This window comes from Falco punctatus (assembly GCF_963210335.1).
Source record: "Falco punctatus genome assembly, chromosome: 15".
Lineage (NCBI taxonomy): Eukaryota > Metazoa > Chordata > Aves > Falconiformes > Falconidae > Falco > Falco punctatus.
This window is the reverse complement of record NC_137595.1, coordinates 403,745-424,125: the sequence shown is the minus strand read 5'-3', so window position 1 is coordinate 424,125 and position 20,381 is coordinate 403,745. Positions and strand designations below refer to the sequence as shown.

Sequence of the window (20,381 nt, the reverse complement as noted above, 5' to 3'; positions counted from 1 at the left end):
ATGTCACCACATCCACGGTCCCAAAACAGCGCTGGGACCCTGCAAAAAAATCCACCCTGCTGCATTCACCTCCTGCAGCAGGTAGCTCTGGCCCACCCTGGAAAACTCCCCCAGCAGAGTTCGGTTGGTTTGCCTGGATAAAATTTTGTACCAATTTTTGCGCGATGGACCAGAGAGGAAGCCAAACCCTATAGCGGGGATGTACAGGGTGTCACTTCACCCATGCCCAAGAGCTCCATGTGGACTTGGGCCCACGCTGAGAGGGGCACGGCTCAGGCCAGCATTGCTGCTGCCTTAAGGGCAGGCACAGCGGTAGCGCCGGGGCCACCGAACATGGGCAGCAGCTCCTGGTGCCCCGAGGCAGAGCCAGCCAGCAGCCAGAAGGTCAGCAGGCAGGAGGGATGGGAACGCGAAGAAGCTGCAGCCTCCCCACTGTGCTTGCTGCTGAGTGGAAGGTGCTGGGGCTGCCCCACGAGTGTCACCTCATGTTCCCAAGACCCGCGCTGGCCCAGGGCCACCGGCAGCCTCCATGCTGGGAGGTAACCCTCACCTTTTGCTCGGCTTTGCCAGGTTGGGTCCTGGCTTGCAAACCCAACACAAACGCAGGTCGAACCCAGTGGGTAAATGGGGGAAAACTAACTCCAGGAGGCAGCAGAGCCACAGCGAGGTCCCAAACAAAATCGTTTCACACACTCACAGAAATCCTGACCTTGAACAGATCCTTTCCACTCACTTTGCAGCAGGATGCTTAAACTTGGGGTTTCCAGCTCTTATTTCAAATTTAAAGAAGGACTTGCCTGTCTGAAAGTGTTTGCCCTCCTCTCCCTCCAGCTACAGCATTTGATCTAATCAAAGATGTTACACCTCTCTCTCTCTCTCCCCATAACAAAATTTGTTTTTCACCCATCCAATTGGGTACTATTGTCACAGGCTGAAACACCTCAACTTCTGGAATTTTACTTAGTTTAATTTATTGCCAATTAGCATAAACTTTTAATTACTGATTCAGGTATTGGGCGGAGGAGGAGATGACAAGAAGTTGAACATGGACACACTTTTCCTCACCCTTCCACAAGCTCAGCCTTAGTCAAACCCAACTCTCCCCCAACCCGGTTCATTGTCTCAACGCCCCTTCTTTTCCCCGGTCCCTCCCACTCCCTCCCGTGAGGGAAGAGGTGGCACAGGAGGTCAGGATACGTGCATAACATTTCCTTCTGCTAGTCCTGGCTTCTTACTTATTTATTTCCGGTGCTTCTCATTTCTTAATTGCTACCTCTGATCAAGCACTGGTCCTCCTGGGGCCTCAAGTCCCCAAGGGGTGCCCCTGCCCTAGTGTGGATTGTTGATGGGTGGCAGACCCTCCAGAGGTGTGCCTCCCCTGGGACAGAGCACCTCCTTCCATGGCTGGGTCACCAACACCATCCCTCTTCCCCTGCCTCCCACACCGCTCCTGTGCCTCCTCTAGTGCATGTCCCTTGTGTCCCCCACTCCTAGCAGCCATCATTCTTTCTTAAGTATATCTGAGCACAAGTGGCACGTGCCCCTCTGACCAACTGAAATTTTGCTGTGCAAAGGGGGGTTTTCACTGGTGTCAGAGCCAGCTGGAAGAGGCTGCGACAGGCACAGGGCAGCTCCTGGTCTCCCACGCGGGGCAGTCATCATGTACGCCCCCCCAAACAAAACTCTGCAATTTACACCAGAAAAAACTGTGAATGCTTTAACATAAGATAAGCATTTTTAAAATGTATACATCTTTTATGGGGTTGATACCCTGCATAAGAACAGTAACTTGTTGCTTTAAATTGGTTGCTAAGTATAGCCTAGGTTTTAACTAAATCCACAGGAAATGTTTCTGTGCAGAATTCTGCTTGGAAAACTCAGTTACAGTTCATGGGTTCTCTACAGCGTTTAGATGGCAAGTTTGACATATTCACTCAAACACGAGCGGAAAAATCCAGTCAAGTAAACTGTGACAACAGGATATTATACCTAAATTTCCATCTAACGCATTCTGTTCCATCCAGGCTCTTGTTACCAGAAAAGTGTATCTCATAGGTCTGAAAGCCTGATTATTAGAATTTTATTTTATGTATGTGGTAGTATAGCAGTGGGAAAATTTAATATTTGGAGAAAGTAGCAGGTCATGACAGATAACAATTCAGTAACATGACACTCAAAATCATAGGAAGTGTTTCCCTCTCACAGGAAATGTCAGCATTCAAATGATCATCACGACATTCTTGCTACAGTCAGCCTACATCACCAAGCCAGTCAGCACACCATCTTGTATTTGGAACAGCTCCCTTGTCTTAGGCTTCCCAAACTGGGAGAAGTCTGCTCTACAGTTAAAGAGGCAAGCCTTTCAAAAATCCAGACAGCTACTTAGAATAGCAGAATTCCTTAAATTTCAAAGGAGAGGATGAGTAACATACAGCACAGATGTTTACTGTCACCCACACAGGGAAACGTAAAGCCAGTGTAAGCTTTAGTCCAGTTGTATTCAGCACAGCACTTAAGCACTTAACTTAAAACACATACCAAAGACTCTAGCATTAAGCTTTGTTTAAATAAGAAGTTTGCCAAACAGGCATTTACACCAAATCAGACCTCTACAGTCTACTGCAAGCCAGGCACAAAAAGCAACAGTGCTAATCAAAAGCAAAGTACCCTGCCACACCTCGAATGAGAACACAGCTGTGCAGGAGCTGTTCCCAGCTACTGTTTGCTTCGCTTTCCAACCTCCCGCTGCCTCCTGATGTCTGCTACATCCATGGGGACCCTCACTGTCAGACCTTCCATCGACTTCTTAATGCACACCTGGCAGCCAAGGCGAGATCTGAGGAAAAAACATTACGTGAGGATCATCTGTTCCCACAGTGAAAGAAGAAACCCCTACCCACATTGGGATGTCTGGCCCAGGTTGGGATTTCACTAAACCTCCTGTTAGAGGTTGCCTGTCCCCCAAGAAAAAGCAGTTCTAGAGGCACAACCATAACACAGAATATGTCCTGTCCCCTTGGAATCAGGTGCCATGTGCTGAGAGCCTGCCTCAGGGACCTGATAATCTGCTGCAGTCAGTGGGGAGGCTTACGTCTCTGTGAGTCCATATGCCAAGTCCAGCATGTCCAGCTCTTCATCTGAGGCGGCATCCAGCTTTTGGAAGGTGTCCTTCTCAAAGATGAGGTGACAGGTAGAGCAGGCTAGTGTCCCTTCGCATGCACCTGGTGGAGAAATGAGGGAGTGACAGCAAATCAGAAAAAACAAGGGGGTGAGAGAGAGCATCTTCAGGAACAGTGCAAGAAAAGGTCCTTTAACAGACCTGCAGCACGTCAAAAGAGATGCTGGAGAACACAATAGGTGGATGCAGATTTCAGCCTGCCTCTTCTCTGGGAGGATCACAATCCATTTTCAAATTTGTAAGCCAACTCTAACCAGCCAAACGCATTTACGCAGGCTGCTGGAATCCCAGCAGTGAGAGCGTGGAAGTCACACTGCCAGCTCAGTGTGGTAAGCCAGCCCAGTGAGCAGCTGTCAGTGGGGAGAAGCTTGCTTCATGGACTCACCAGAACACAGTGGCCCACATCCAGCTGCACTATTCCCAGGTAGCCACTGGTCACAGCACAGACACATAAATCCTAAAAGCACATACCTTTGTCCAACACCTACCAAATCCATCGATGGCCAAGTTTTGATTGACTACGACTTCCAGCAAACTCTCCCCTTCTTTGGCTGTGGCCGTAAGTCGTTCTCCATCACGATTTATAAAATGCACCATCACCTGGTCCGCAGAGCTGCAAGACAGGTTTGCAAAAATCAGGAGCCCACCCTTCCCTGCACATCCACTGCTGAGATCTTTTGGCTGAGCGCTACAGACATGGCACTTGGGGGCAAATGTGCCCACAAACACTTCCTAGAAGGATTACACCACGCATGTCAGAAAAGATTCAGATTATCAATTCTCAGTGGCAGGCAAATCTGAGTTGACCCAAAATATTTTCTACTTTATCAAATGTCCCTCAGAATAAACATTTAACTGCTCACGAACAAGTGCAGGTGCCCTGCACCTGTTGCCTCTGCTGGCGCTGGCTGGCAGAGGGAGCATTTGCAAGTCCTGGGCCTGGGTGTTAGTCTGGATGGAGCAAGGTAATAACAAGAAAAGTGCTCACAATCAGATACTAATCGTGCAATAAGGGCTGTTGTCATTCACATCTCGTTTCTCCTTCCCAAGGGGATTACTTGATGACTGCTCCTTTTCTGCTGCTTGCTCTTCCACGCAGCGCCCACTCTGTCCCCAAACTCGGTCACAGGGAGCCTTGTGATGGGACATGCTCAGCCCCAGCTTACAGAGCAACCGTGCCAAGTCACCCCTCCACAGCTGCTGTGATCCCTCCTCAGGAGGGATTGCTAGTCATTTTGACAGCCTGCAAGATTTAATCTGGTAGAGAGTTAAGAACAAGGCCATCAGCATCAATTAGTGCTGACTTGCAGAAACCCCATTGACAGGTAAGAGGGAAACAGCATCCACTTCATCTCCTCCAGACAAGGCTCTCCCCATCAGCACGGAGAAGGCTGCCACCCTGAACAGCCACATCAGGGATTTCTCACCACAACAGTACTTTCTGAAACCATCTGTTATCTTTGCCAGGGGAAGCAGATGAGCCATGTGTTTTTTCTTGGCGTACATGTCCAAATGGTCACTCAGAAGCAGGAGGTCCCACCTGCCCAAAGGTCCCACCTCCTGTGCTGAAGCAGGGCAGTGCCCTGGAGGCAATGAGTATTTGCCCAGTACCATTCTGTGTGGCACTGCCCCAGTGCCCATCATCTCCAAGCCCAGGACATTACACTGTCCGGTGGCAGGAGCTGGGTCCACCCTTTTCTCTTCCATCAAGCCGACCACACACCCGGCTCCTCTGTGGCTCTGCAGAGACCCACCTCTGTCTCCCACGGCCCTGATAAACACTGAGCACTAGCAGTGCCCGTGCTGCCCCATGGCCTCGCTGCTGTCGCTTCTGGTGTAGGAAGAACCAACCACAGCCTTGAAGAGAGTCTAAATTTTGCAGTGAGAACTGGCCACGCTTAAAGTCCCCTTGTTTTTCCCATTTACATAAGACTGAGTGAAGCAGCATCCAGCTTCTTCCAGTAAAAGAATATCCAGCTGAATATGAGACAGGAAAGAATTCCTATAAAAATGTAATGGAAAATGGGGGGAGAAACAGTCTCCTCCAAGTTTGCAGGTCTTGTTCGTTCCGCTTCACATATATCACAATCACTATCTAACCCCACCTACCTGCTGAGAAGTCACTGCAGTACATCTTTAAGTGATTAAGGATGCTGGTTCTTAAAATGTTGTCACATGGTCTTCATCATCAAAAATTCAGGTGCAGAAAATTCCAAACAACTATCTCTTTGGAAAACCAATCCTCATATTCCATCAGATTTTGGAAGCAGAGAAAAGAGATGATACATTATTTTTTGCTTTCTTTGCCTTTCAGTTTCTATTTACATCCGGATTCAGCTAGCCAGAGCAGAGCACAGGGGCCGCTGTGCCTTCATCTCAGGAGCCCTGCTTCCTGTTTTACAGAAAGCTCCAGCAGAAAACAACGCCTGGGTCATTCATCTACAACAGGTCCCTGGTTATGAGAACAGCTGCGAAGCCAGCACCGAGACCGTGCTGCAGAGGGAAGAGTTTCCCCAGTCGTGCGCAGGCAAGCAGGACCACCCTATTTCACAAAGCAACAGCCAAAGAACATCTTTGACATTTCAGCCTCCTTCGAAGAGACATCAAAGATGTTTCTGTGTAAATGAGCAATTTAAAGACTAGTTCTCAAATGCCAAAACAAAACAACCATCCCGATATTTTGATGGATTAGACCTATTTATTTCATTTTAATGTCAAAAGAGGAAGGTTTCCTGGGAACACTGTGGGGGTTTTTTTGTTTTGGTTTTGGTTTGGTTTTGTTTTGTTTTGTTATGAGTGAAATAATTTGTTTCACAATAGAAATGGTAAAGCCATAAGACTTCACTTAATGCTGCAACTCAGTGCGTTCTTCCACAGGGTAATGCAAGCTGCCTGCCTGCAAGCACAGTGCTGGAGCCAGCAACCCCCAAAGCTGCACACACACTGATCGACAGAAACTTCATTTGCGTTACCTTTGAGACACCTAGAGCTTCAGCTGACATCAGTCCCAGGAGAATGTCCACACCGGTGTCCCACAAATGCCAGGGGCACACAGTCCCTGCAGTTGCCCCTGGACACAGCCCTGCTTTGAATGTTGCTGTGAGTTAAGTGACCCCGAGACAGCCGAGCTGCAGCCAGGGTGGCACATGGAGTATCCAGTTAGATGCAAGAAGCACAGGTGCCATTGCCCAGACCCCCTGCATGAAGCAGAACAAGCCTGGGTGCAGCAGTTCACCCTCTGAGAGAGCAGGGATGATGCCAAGCATTCCAGACCATGACACAGCACCCGCAAGCAGCTTCTCTCTCATTGCTGCTTGTAGAGGAAAATAAAGCTGTTTGTCTGTGTTCTTAGTACAAGTGCCTCTGCTGGGGGCATAAACACAGCCCAATTACTAGCTTTTTTTACTGTTCAGTCCAGTCATCTCCCCCAAACCCACTCATGTACTGGCCTAGTTGTCCCCCAGATCAGTCCCAGGATCGAGTCTCCTCTGGAGGCCACCTGCTTTGGGTACCTAAGGCTTCAGGAGAGCCTGGAAAGAAAGACTGCAGCTTTTCTCTTTACTTTTGGATTTGTGCATTGGCACTTTTGAAAATGTGAAGAAATTCTTTTCACATTTTGTTAAGAAAATAATTTTGAACCAGGATTTTAAGAATGACTCAGAACTGGTTAGACTAAATTTTGCCTAATTTAGGCTGAACTATTCTACAATGGCAGTTCTGGTACAGGACACACAATCAGATCTCTGGAAAGATCACATCAGGATGTCACAAACTCGACAGTGCAAGTTCAGCACATGCCAACTGATAATCCACCTTAAAAAGAAACAAAACTCAAACTTTCTGTGATACAAGGAACTAGTGAAGGGGTTTCAAGAAGGTTATTTTTCTCCCTGTTGGTGTTTCTCTCCAAGAGATACTCTCCAATGCCATATGGAACAGCAAGATGCCTAAAGTACTGCCAGAGATACCTTCATAAGCAACAAACCAATCTGAAAGAAAACCCATTGGTAATGAGTCTTCATAACTCCCATTAAGCAGGGTTATCAGCATAACTTTTCTCTAAAGTCAGATAGCAAAATGGTTTATTATATTTTCCGTGATGTTGCTTGGGTCTTTTTCTCAGTGTCTAGCAGATCTACAAATTCCCTTTATTTTGCTCAGAGAAACATAATCTCCTTCTGAATTATCCCTAAGGAACAGACAGAGGAAAGACTGGCAGGGAGTCTGCAGCAGCTCCTGCTGTAGAAATAGGGATGAGTACCCTGTGCCAGGCAGCCTCTGGTCAGCCCCATCCTTCTGGCACACAAGGACCAGCCCATTCCTGCGCCTTCACGATTTTCTCGAAGGTTGCCCAGCCTTCCAGGAGCACTTTGCCCTTCAGGACTGCCTCCCAAAGGACTGTCAGCCAGGGCCCTAAAGAGGCAAAAGCCTGCCCTTCTGGGAGTCCCCCACCCTGGCAGGGACCAAATGCCTTTAGAGGCATTTCTAAACACAAGCTTCTGACCTGCTTCCGCCACAGAGTTCAACTGACAAACTCGGCCACCACACCGAGCTGCGCATCCTGCCCTGAGCAAGCAGCCCCAGCAAAGCCAGCGCAAGGCACCAGCCTCCAGAGCTGGCAAGACAGCCATGCTGCAGGCTCCCCACGGCCCCTTGCACCGACCACCAGCACCCCAGAGCCTGAGCCCTCTCCTCCATCTCCCCAGCCAGGGCAGCTCGCCAGTGAGGAGCAAGAGCTTGCAGTGTGCCTTCCCACAACCTGAAGAGAGCATTTTGCTCCCTGGAGCTGCAGCTCAGCAGGGACAAGAAACCCAAGAGAATGTGCAATTTTCAGAGCAACCCCAAGGTCACCCCAGCTTCCCCACAGCAGGAATACAGCAGGCTCATGGCCCAGCTGCCCAACACACCTTGCCCACCATCCCCATTCCTCAAAGGCCAGTGACTGGGTCCTGGTGGTCAATGGACTCCTGCGCCACATCATCATCCTCATGCTCTAGCTCCAGGCTGCTATCTGTGGGCTCCACAGCTCTAGAAGCAGGGAGCAGCACCTCTCAGACCAGCTCCCTCCACCACCCTTCCTGCCGTCAGCATCTACTGAGCCTACACTTCCTCACCCACCACCTCTCGCAGAGGGGCAGGTGGTCACGCTTTGCACTGGCCTCTCCTCCCTTCTGCGGAGCGAGGCAGCAGCAAGTGTGTGCCCCTCCTGAAAAGGCCTTTCCAGGTGCAGCAAGGTAGGGCTCAGCATTTTACTCACCTCAATTCCCCAGGAGCATCCCGGAGCTTGTTCGTGGAGCTGAAGCGTCTCTCTGACCCCTGCCTGGTGGGTGTGCGATGCTGCTCAGTCATCCCACAGAGATAAATCAAGCGGATTTTGCTCACGTTCAGTCTACTTCTCAAGGGTCGCATGAGCCCAGAGATGCCTTGAGCTATCATGCTGCTTCGGTTCCTGCTCTGTGTCTCCTGGGCTGCTGTTTGTTGCAAGGCCAGCTAGATTAAGAGTTATGAGTACAGCTGAGAGGGTGGAAAAGATAAAGAATTAAAAAAGAAAAAGCTAGGACAGCCTCCCTGGGGGCGGAGGGTGGGAAGAGGGAGGGGAAGGAGGAAAGGACGGACAGAGGGACCGCTTGGATCTTGCCACAGCCCAACCCATCATGGCATGGGAACTGGGTGAAGCGTGGTAACACCAGTACCACCTCCATATACCAGTCCCCAAGCAACATTCACTTTGTTTTGCCTTACAGACTTCCTTTTTAAGACCCAGACCTAAATCCAGCTTCAGGAGCAGCACCCACAGTGATCTCTAACCACACAAGGGGCTGCAGGCTGAGGGCTGGAAGAGCAGTCTGGCAGAAGCACTGACAGCCTCTTGCTCAGGGAGACAGGGGCATGCCATGGCTCTTCGAGCAACTGGATGAGAGCAAGACATACAGATTCTGCTCTTGAGGTGGATGTTGTCCAGCTACATTGTTGCCTTCCCCAGTACTGCAGTGTCCCAGCTCTAAAATGTGAATATTCACTTAACTTTGCAGGATGGTGGTGAGAAGCAGCCACACTTCGCTCATTTGCTAAATTCTCTGCTGAAAAGTGCTATAAGGCACAGATAAGTACAAATTCATTTCATACCAACTGGTACTCCATGCTAGTGAGACTTCTGTAGAAGAAAACATTCTTATTCCCAGAAACACTGACACTAGTTCAGTGATTCTTCTCCAGGGTAAATCAATTTGCCCCTAAGGACCAAAACACAACAGCAGAGACGGTTTCAGCGCCTGGTTTTTGTGGATTTTGAGAACAGCTCTCATCTCAGGAGCCTGATTTGTCCCTAATACTAAATTAGCAGTTCACCATTTGGTAAGATGTTTGCTTTAATCAAGTTTTTTAATGCAGCAGCATATTAGTAGCCAGCATAAGCAAAACCCCTTGAAACTGAACTCTCCAATCAACCCATATAGGGGAGAGAAACTATAGCACAAGAATGAGAACTGGCTGGAAAAAGTTTCCCTCCAAAAACACACGCGCATGATTCATAATTTTGAAGATAACTGGAAAGGTTTGACTTTTCACCCCTAAATGAAAATTTTCCACCCAAAGCTTTCAGGTTGGAAGGGAATGCTTAAGCTCTCCGAGAAAAGCATTGAAGACATTAAGGAGCTCAAGTATTTTCCATAAGCAGGGAGGGGAATCCTGTTCTTCAGTCCAACGAAGTTTTAAAGGCAAGTGTCCAAGCATTCAAGCACACCACCAAGATAGCTTCAGTGGAGAGAAACTCATGGGCAAGGCATAAAGGAATAAAAGAAAGAAAAAAAGTGGTTTTTTTTTTTTTTCTTAGGGGGAACTCCAGTTTCTAAAATCACCTCTCTACTTCCCTCTCTTCACCTTGCACCTGGCAGAGAAGCACAGAGGAGTGTTTCATTCTGCCTCACTCCTGTTGGCCAAGCACAGGCTGGGCATTGCTGCTCCCATGACAGGACACACACCAGAGGAACACATGGTGCTCTGCTAGAAGGAGATGCAATCTAAGAGAACCTGGAGTCATATTTGCAGGGCATCACTGACCAGTCTCCTTGCTTCTTTTGCTGAATGTGGGTGACATCTCCCTGCTCAGTAGGCGATGGGCTTGGCAATCGGCTGTCACAGCCTTGTAGCACCCTTGTGGCAGCCCCTGCTCGTACCACAAATCCATTTTTTTCTGCTGCAGGATTTGCCCCTCAGGTTTTGTTCAGGCAACAGCTCTGTGAGCACAGGGACGCAGGACAAACCACTGAGCATCACCAGGATTTCAATCCAGAGCAAGCACTGCCCCCAAGCCAGCGAGGGAGCTGCCACCTGCCAAGGGCGCCCGTGGCACATCCCGGGGAGCAGTAAGGCAGGGGTGCAGTGCCGAAGCAAGGGTGCCACGTGGCAGGCGTGACTGCATGCCAGACTGCTGTGCCACACCCAGGATCACTAGGACTTCCCTGTAGTCCCACTTCTTGACCCCAGTTAATGTAAAAATTCATTTCAAGCCATGTGCAGAATTCCCTTCAAAGCCTTCCCTCCCCGCCCTCGTGTCACAGAGGAGAACCAGCAGCGAGGTGAGCGGTTCGAGCCGAACACAGCTCCAGACAGTGTCCCTGCTCTGTGGCCCCTCACTCCCAGGTCAGCTTTTCCAAGTGGCTTGCACTCTTCTGCAAGCTGTCCTGAATACTTCAGCCTTCAAACCCAAATTCTTGGGCTGCAGCCCACCTCTGGATTTAAAATCCCTCTGTGCAGCCACTGCAGCTGAGAGACTGCCCAGTCCTGTCTTCACTTTTCAGGCACTGGAGGAGCAGCCGGCAGCCCAGTTCTGCCTCTCAGCCATTTCCATAGAGAGAAGGCAAGGCTTGCCACGCGAGATGCAAGGGGCCACAGCACATCCAAACAAACCACAAAGCATCTTATCTCTCCAGCAAACCTTGAACTGAGACACATGCTAGCTATCTGCGCAGCACTTTTCATAGCAAGGACACATCTGCGTGTTTGCCTGGCACAGACCTCTCCCCTTGCCAAAGCTTGGGGCACAGCGAAGGGCAGGTCAATGCCGCCCGGGGGGAGAGGGGCCAGCACAGAGAGGGGAACTGGGCCCCGCAGGGATGTGACAAGAAGTGAGGGGGAACAGCTGTCCTCTGGTGAAAGCAGGAGCAACCCTGCTAGGGTGGGAGAGAATCACGCCCCATGCTGAGTCTGGACAGCCTGTTCTAAGGTCTTCCGAACAGGGGGAAGAGGGCAGGAATAAGATCTCCTTTTCCCTCCTCTCCCCTAGTCTATCTAGCAGCAAGCCTAGAAGTAAACACAGCCTTCCCAGAGTAAGCCTATGTTTATTTACCCCAGGACACAAAACCCAAAAGCTTTGCAATTAACCAACCCTCCCACAAAAAACAAGCCAACCAAAAAAAAAACCTCATCCATAAGAAAAAATATTCTTGCTTTGAAATAAAAAAAAAAACACACACACCACAACTCAAAATGTTGCTTTGGAGGTCAGCACATGCTTCATAGGGAGGACAGACACAGCTGAAGTGGATCTTTAGCTCTGGTTCACAGAAGTTTGTCAGAAGCCAAGTGTCTACCAGTGTGCACACAGGCACACACACCCCCACCCCCACCTCTCAGCAGCAGGTCACGCTGCTGCCAGTGCCGCAGCTCTGCCTACACATGCAGCAATGTGTTAGCACATGCTGGGAAGGAAAAGGTTTTCTAGCTTGACATACACTGTCCAATTCCTTCTGCACCACACAAAGGACACAATTTGCCCCCAGCCTAGGGAATCCCATGCGAATGTACAAAACAGCTATGATGCCAAGTAAACCTGATTGAAATCAGCACCGCGCTGATCCAGCCAGGAGTTATACAGTGCCACTGCAGTCCTTCACAGCCAGAAGCACACTCGGAGTCCTGAGATACCAGACCCAGCTCCTCTGACACCGTTAGGGTCTCGGTACTCCTGCAGGCATAGTCAGCACAAGGCAGACTTGCATCAGTTCCTTTGGGCAGAAGACAACCTGTGCGAACAGCTCTGACCACAAGAGCTCCTTTCTAAACTGTGTGGCTTCCAAGATACTCTGGATGGAAGGTTTAAATTTACTGTATTCATCTGCTGCCTCTCTGAAAGCAGATTAAAATCATTGTGCAATCCTGTCATTATTAATATATGCATTAATATCATTTTAATGCTGCTGCAGCTCTGGTGTTGTGAGGGTAACTCCACTACCATTCGAATCAAGATTTGCTAAGTTTGATAAATTAAGGGAGGAAGAACTTCCTCTGCGAAAGAGCAGACCCACCACCACAAGGAGCAGGAGGAGTCAGGAGAGGCAGCCTGTCCCGCAGCAGAGCAGCTGCAAGAGCAGGAGAGGGGAGACAGAAATGACACCCAAGTTAGAAGCCACTTGGCCCCTGCCCACAAGCAAGCTGCAACACACAGAGAAAGATCACAGGTGTCATCCAGGCAAGAAAATTAGCACCTGTTTGCTCCAATACTGGAGCATTTTATCACATTGGTATTTGACAAAATTCCAGGTGCTCAACAGTGGAACCCCCATGGGAAAAGTGTCCAGAGGGGAGGGAAGAACTGAGCAAGCAGCTCAACAAGTCGTGACAAAGCTGAAGGCCAGCACTGTGCCCCGGTACAGAAATCATTGCTCCTTTATTGTCTGGAGGGAGCAGGACTGGCCCATGCTCCCCTCCAGTTCATGGGAAGGCAGGCAGCCTGGGCACACAAAGGTGCAGAGCTGGAAGTATGAGCAGAGTCCTGCTAAATGGGCCACCAGGTCCAGCCATGACTTCTGCCTTGGGAGAAGCACATTGTCCTCTGTGCCTTGTTTTACCTCTCAAAGAAATGGAGGAAAGGATTTTTGGTTGGTCCCTGAGGAGCGTGAATGATGGATAAAACACACACCTGAGAGAAGTGCTCTCACCAGAGCTCAGCTGCTGCCTAGACGTAGCAAGAGGCAAGCCCATGCTGTTCCCATGGGTGAAGTCTCAGGGACTGTGGTCAGAGCAGCAGGCACACAGAGCCAGCGATAACGAAGGCATCCAGAACACAGCCTTTGTTCTGAACTTGAACAGCAAGAACAGCCTACCCCTCACCTCCTGCTGAGCGCACCACCACACATACTCCTGTAAGGAAGCAGGTACAGGCTGCTTACATAGACAGAACAAAAGCCACTGAGCAAAACTAAAAATCCCTTCCCTGCTGTCCGTACAAAAACTCACCAACCACCTTTGCTGTCCTAGAGCAAGCTGCTAATAAAATCAGATAGGACAACTTGTGTTTGTTCTGCTTCGCCTAAGCCCACAGGACACCAGATACAGAGCACTGCCCGAAAACACTGAACACAAACCTGCAAAGTGCTTAAATCAAGCATGCTCAAGTCCCAGATACTGACTCGAGGAGGCTGGAGGCTTGAGGGGGATGACTGTAAACACACCTCAGTTTCCACGTCTCTCAGATGGCAACCAGTTTGCCCACTCCAACCCTTTTCTAGACATTCAGCAACCTTTTGAGAATCACTACAAACAAAAGGAGCAAGGGGCAAATTTTCACGGCTGGAAGCAAGTGGGCAGTAACACAGAGATGGGCTAACAGCACAACACACAAACAAATTCATGACAGGGCTTCTTGACAGCAGCGACCTCTGGCAATGCAGCTGCTGCCTGGCTGGGTGAAGACTGCTGAGAAGTTAAGAGTGCCCCAGCCAAGACCTTCACTTGCAGATGCCTCTCCTTCAGTCAGTCAAGGATGCTTCAGAGATGGATGGGAGGGTACTACTGCTGCATGTGGAGTATAGACAGCCTTCATTGTGACCTCACAGCTCAAGAGCAGTATATTTCACATCCCCTTGACCCTTCAATCTTGATGATTGAAGATCAGCCTTAGCTTGTATTTCTTTAAAAGATTATGCATAGCCAGAAGAAATAGCAATCATGGGTGCTTGTAATTTTCCATCTAGCTCTGCTCACCAGAGCTCCATCGATAGTATTAACACCTGCTCAGAGCAAGTGCATTCTCAACAGAAGTTGGAGGTGCAGTCCCTTCCAGGAGCTCCCAATATTCCTTTCTGGGGTCTCACTCTATTCTTTCCTTAAGATCTCCTCCTCATTCTTTCCTCTGCTTTTCCCTATACCCACTTCATCCTGCCATCTATCCTGAGAAAATCCATCTTAAAATTACTAGTAACTTTCAGAGACCCATCATTTGGCACTAGATGTTCATTTAGGCATTGTTCAGTCATAAGGACCTGCACCCTTGTCCACATACTGCATGCAAAATTAGACCTACAGACCTGACAGACAAAAGCCAGCCTCAGCCCCACATTTGATACATTGAGGCCCAAATCCTTTTTCTTACAGATAAGTTAATTTTTTCTGCAAGGGAGACATTAACCTCACACATGGAGCCATCTTGCATGAGGGTATGCAGCAGTTATGGGTTAACATCAGTCACAGATGAATTACACTGTTCTCTGCCAGTTGTCACATGCTCTGATTATACACTGGTGTAAGATAATTAAGCTGTGTGCCCAAGGCTGAGGTATGTATAACTGAGGCTGGCACTCAACATTGACCGTACAGGGGAAACTAGCCATACCTCAGTTATTATCTCCCAATGACAAAGAGGGAATCTGCCTTCGTAGGTGTTCAAGCAGCTGCCATACAGCTGTCTACAGTTATCATGCCTTACCCTGCATATCACATTAGCATGCTTTGCAAGATGTTGGAAAACTGCTATTAGAGGCACCCACTTAATGGAGAGCTACTGTAGCATGATGAACCAAGTCTGAAGGCAGGTTACAGATGGGAGTAGCCACTTCTAGGACCAGCTAACGTGGCAAAAGGGGGAACAAATCTTGTTTAGTATCTCAGAGACTTATCTACTGGTTCCACAACCCAAAACAGATTTCAAGAGGATAGTGCTCTCAAAAGGCAGAGTCCTACTCTGATAAGCAGAGAGTAAAATCTAGTCTAGTTCCCTTACTAAGTTGCCATAGTCACTAACAGTATCCTACACAAGTTAACCTGAACTGGTAAGTGTGGCATCAGGGGGTGTTCACATTTTATAATGGTTTATCACACACAAAAAAGGAAGTGGCCAGAAGGCTCCTGAGCCTGCTTATCTGTTCACTATCTCACAGCAGGTCACTTAAAATGTCTGTGCTTCCCTCTAAATGCGTTAGCCTGAGCAAGCAAGCAATATGCTTGTCATCTACCTAGAGAAGTCCTTACAGGAGTTGTCTCCAAATTCTCATTTGTTTTGATGGAGACCAACCACTTGCAATTCCTTCCCTTAGAAAGTGAACACAAGAAAAAAAAAAATCAATCACAGTCTTATTTCTACAGTTGCACTGACACCGAGCAGGAGAACAAAGTATTCCAGGCCAAATGCCTCACTTCACTGAACAGATTTATCTCAATGAAAACCTGACTCTACAGTTACTTTGGCTTTTCTTTAGAGTTCTGAAGCAGTGCAGCTCGCTAATAAAGCCACATTCCAAAACCTGCAAAAAGACAGTGTTTCTGGTCCCCAGCTCTTCTGAGAGCCTTTTATACACCAGTATGTCCCAGACAAAGGCATCTGGACCCCCAACACTTGTAGGTATAGCCTAAACTGGATCTGATCTGCATCCCAGACAGAACAGCAAATCCAGCAGAAGCTATCTACAGAAAACGTCCACACAAACTAGACATTGAATACAAGTCTCTGACTCTAAACTACAAAATGCCTTCTAACAGATTAGAAGAATCAAGTCTTTCCAGGTTTTGTTTCTTTTTTTTACACTACATGGTCCTGCACAAAAGCAGCCTTCAGCCATTAGGGCTTTGCATATTTCTCCAAAGGCAAACTGAATATAAATATACCTAACTGGAGAATTACTCAGCCTCTAAAGTCTCCACAGATACAGGTAAGGGAATGCCAAGAAAGCTAGGCCACTTGGGCAGAAGAGTAGTTCAGAGGACTCCCAGAACAGAAGCACAAGCTGAAAGGTGGTGTCCATCAAGGAGCAAGGGCAACAACAGCAGCAAGAACCCCACTGGCGGGAGGCACCTTCCCAGGCCAGCGCAACCTTCACCTGAAGGCTGCAGTAGCATTGAAGCAGACATGCAGTTCCTCCAGTGGCGTTCAGGCTTTTGGAATCCTGGAAGAAATGAGACTCGCCTATGGAAACTGGATCCATGCCAGGCCCAGTGTGGATTGCAGGTCACCACTGCTCCTCACTTCACATTTTCTGGATAGACAAGTTCAGGTTTCTCCCCTAGCACCAGATCTCTATGCACTAACATGTTCTGATGAACTAAATCTCTGCCTTATTCTGCAATGCAGCAACCAAAAGGCAGACATTCTGCAATGCCCCTCTTCACAACCACACAGAAAGCAGCTACAAAGAAAGAGCACACAGTTAGTCAGCAGAAAGGTGGCCAGTAGTCATGCTTGCTACCTTCCATCACTGGACCCAGTCCCGAGACCTCAGGAAACACAGGCAGAGACAGATAGCCACAGCAAGGTAGATGAACAACAAATTGGGCTGAAACCCCTGGTACAAGGTCAGGGCAGGACAGACCCAGCAGGACACTGGGGACAAGCAGCAGCACTGAGGCCCAGCCACCCTCTGCACGCTAACCTGGTCACACATGCCTGGGCATGGCACAGCCAGTGCTCACCGGCAGCAAGTTCCAACAGCAGCTCCTCCTCGTCCATTTGACCCGTCCTTTTGCAGGTTAACCATGACACAAATTTATACTCATTGTCTCCACAAAGAAATGTGAATTCCAGTACTGGCTTCAGTCAGACAGCCTGGCGGTCTGGGGAGGGGGAAAGGGATGTTATTCCAGCAGCTACTTTTCAGGATGCAAGTAAGATCCCCGATTTGTGAGCGCACCACAAGGCAGACCTCTTGGGAACCACAGCGCAGACCTGTTTAGACTGGAGACACAGCAGCAGACTCACAGTAAACCTTAAGTAACCAGCCAGACACCATCTGCTGAACTTCTGTGAACTTTATTGGCACTTCAGGAAGAACAGGGTATGGATTTTAAAACTCCTCTAAACAGGAAAAAACTGCCTTATTATTAAAGTTCTCTCTGCAGATAAGCACATGGATCCATGAATTACTCCACAACCTTAAGGAATTGATGTTTTATTATAATCCAGTAAAAAGACTGGTCAAAAATCCTCAACATAATTTACAGCAACAAAAAATAAAACAAGAAAAAACAAGCCAGGCAAACGTTTGACAAAGTACTTCCCTCCCCCCACCCCCAAGAGGAGTAGTTATCCAATTAAACTGGAACATGGAGAGGAAGAACAATTCACTGTATCTAACAAATAAAAAGTGTCTACAAATCTCACCGTAATACTGAAAGCTTCTTACATTAGTTTTCTTGCAAAATATAATTTCTTTACATACAGTATACACTTTCAAAGGAAGGAGGACCATAAAAATATCCTCCACCCCATGACTAGTATTTTCTAATTGTGCATAGCTAGAAATATTGAAATCAAATATCATTAGATAGCACTGGAATATAATACTGGTTAAGAAGAAGGTAGGGCTGAAACAACTACAAAGAGTTAGGTGGACTCACTGGCACAAGCTGTTCTATTCCTATATTGGACCATTTGGAATTAGAACGATTAAAAAAAACCCCTATAAACAGAAGTCATACCAGCATCATAATACATGAGCTCAGCAGTGTTGTGTGACCCATCAAAGCAGAAAAGGTTTACTATTTGAACACATATTCCAGGCACCATATACCAGCTTGTTAGGAAATCTTTAAAATGTAATAAAGGCTTTTCTCCCTGCAAAAGCATCAATAATTGCCATGGACAGAGCACGAGTGCTGAGAGCCAGCTTTAAAGCACCAAAACAGAAGTGTAAAAACCTTTTTCCTCATGTACAGCCAGTGCCAATAACACTTCAGTATAGAAACAGGCAAATCAATTCCTACAAGTTTAACTGCAATCTTCCATTTGTGACTTTGAAAGTACTGAGGTGTGTGGTTTTGGCCAACCAAAACTTACCATGTCGTGTTCCCTGCAAAAGCATGCAGTGTCCAAGGGAGAGAAGGGGGCTCCCACAGGACTTATCTGGATGTTAAACAGCAACATGCCAAGGTATGTTCCCTAACAGAGGTTGGTTGGTATTTGTATGGATGTCCACAGACTTTTATTGCTATAAACCACAACAGAAATAATACAGCACTGGTAAGGTCGATTCCAGCAGCCTAATGAATTCTTGGAGAAATACTGCAGTTTATTAACACTATCACAAACAATTCTTTTTGGCACAGTCCCCCCTTTACCTTTCCCATAGAGCAGGGAGCTGAAAATACTCTAGCATTCAGATATTTTTCTTCTATCACCAGTAGCAGTGATACTATACAAAGGGGGAATCCACAAACCTGAGAAAGTCACAAGATTTAGGATCATGCCCTGCGCAAGAAAATAAATCACTGGCTAGCATGATGACTTCCTGTAGGACAGGCTAATTCACGGAGGACTCACAATGTCAGTGGAATCCATTTTTAAGAAGCCTCTTCTGAAGGTTAACAATTTCCTTCTGTGAAGGATCAAGGCAAAACCCAATTCAACCCTGAGCATACGCCGCTGTTTCCTCCCCAGAAATGGCAGGAAGGATTCTGGGTAGCTACAGCATGGATAGCTTGGAAGGCAGGTGATGGGTATTACAACAACTGGTACAAAAGGCTCTCAGGACCAGTCTCACAACCACTATGTCCCATTTCTAAGAGACAGAGCTGTCTGTTCCCAAAGCTACAAAGGGGCAAAGCATCCTTCTGGGGAAGGAAAAGCACTTGAGCCAGGGATCTGGCAGAATGCTAGTGAGGATTAAGGCAGCAATTGGACAAGTATCTCAGGATCCTCTCCCCTCAAATGCTGCTCGAAGCCAGGAAGACAGATGCAGTCTTGTACACGACTCAGATATAAGAGTAGTTTTTGGTCCCCAGCTGCTGATCACTTTTTATGATTGCATCTAGTTTAAACTAAAGACATCTGAGCTACAGAAGGTCTATACAGTCATAAGGCACCAATGACTATGTGCTAAAAAGGCCTCTTATGGAAAAACCTGAAATTCTATTCACATGACTAGAAATGTACTGGTTCAGCAAGGGAAAACACAGCTAAAAATTTTTAGTCTTCTACGTTTCTACCTACCTCTTCAGGTTTCCATTGGCAAACCCAAAAAGGAAGGCAGCATTCTTCAGCTATCTCTGCCTCACTGGTTACACTGAAGTCAGACAAGTGACAACAAACAAAGCCATTTACCAGAGACCAAACTTCTGGAAAACATGGAAGTGGAGGTCCAAACCACACTACATCATTGGAAATATTCCAAAGGCCTCCTCATGATTAGGTGATTCAAAGTTCCATCATTAAATAACAAAAGGTAACACCAGCAGGAATGCCACAGAATCTGTTTGGTCTGCTTATGTTTGAAGGACAAAAGCTTTGGTCTTTTAGAAAGGAAGTCCACATCCTACGTCCAACCCTTCTTTCTAAGCTCCAGCCTCCCTTTCTCAACTACATGATTCAGACCCTGTATTAACTCAGAAATTTAGACCCTGGCTACTAAGTTTAATACTGAAGCTTGTGCAAGTTAGTAAGAAGGCACGGTGTCAAACTTAACACTTTACTGTACAAAGTTCAGCAAAAGCATCTGCTGGCCTCCCCACCCAACAGGAGAGGACAGCACACAGCCACTTCAGTAAGCAATACAAAACTAAACGCAGTGAGACTTTTCCCAAAGTCAAGCAATTTCAGATTTGCCCCGATACACATTTGCTTTCCCAAGCCACCCCAGGAAGATGTAAATACTACTCATTCTTCTGTTGCTTAACTCCAGCATTTGCCCAAAACTTGATAAATAAGACCTTGGTCACTCTTCTGTAGTGGTTCCAGCATAGCACAATTACGAGTGAATGACAGGAGAGGATGGGAAAGAGGGGAGAAGAGAGTGCAGGCCAGCGGGTGCAGGGGAGAGTTTACATGGACTCAAACTCATCAATGCGCTGCTTGGTGTTGCCCTGCCGAATCTGACGGAGGGTCTTGTACTTGTCTCGGCCTAGACGCATGTTCTCAGCATGGATCATATCATTGGCCGTCTTCTTGGTTTCATCCCGAGCATTTGCCAGCTCTGAGGAAAGAGCCTTTGGAGAAGGAGAA

General features: G+C 47.7%; 2 protein-coding genes and 1 long non-coding RNA gene across 3 annotated transcripts in view; 1 reads left to right on the top strand and 2 right to left on the bottom strand.

Annotated features, from left to right (window-relative positions):
• Positions 1 to 781: 781 nt before the first annotated feature.
• LOC308054073 (adrenodoxin-like) lies at positions 782 to 9,611 on the bottom strand. The gene is made up of 4 exons (XM_080366287.1): positions 8,436 to 9,611; positions 3,667 to 3,791; positions 3,092 to 3,221; positions 782 to 2,836 (listed from the first exon to the last, which is right to left on the bottom strand). Exons 1-4 carry the CDS (start codon positions 8,612 to 8,614, stop codon positions 2,716 to 2,718), a joined length of 555 nt encoding a protein of 184 aa, XP_080222413.1. The 5' UTR covers positions 8,615 to 9,611; the 3' UTR covers positions 782 to 2,715.
• LOC308054075 lies at positions 9,464 to 17,440 on the top strand. The gene is made up of 2 exons (XR_013923941.1): positions 9,464 to 9,554; positions 9,650 to 17,440. It is a non-coding gene; the product is annotated as an uncharacterized lncRNA (long non-coding RNA).
• MSN (moesin) overlaps positions 17,180 to 20,381 on the bottom strand; it is a 47,569-nt gene continuing 44,367 nt past the window's right edge. The window contains exon 13 of the mRNA XM_080366256.1: positions 17,180 to 20,365. Within this exon, the coding sequence (XP_080222382.1) occupies positions 20,201 to 20,365 (165 nt within the window). The 3' untranslated portion in view covers positions 17,180 to 20,200. The remainder of the gene's footprint in view (positions 20,366 to 20,381) is intronic.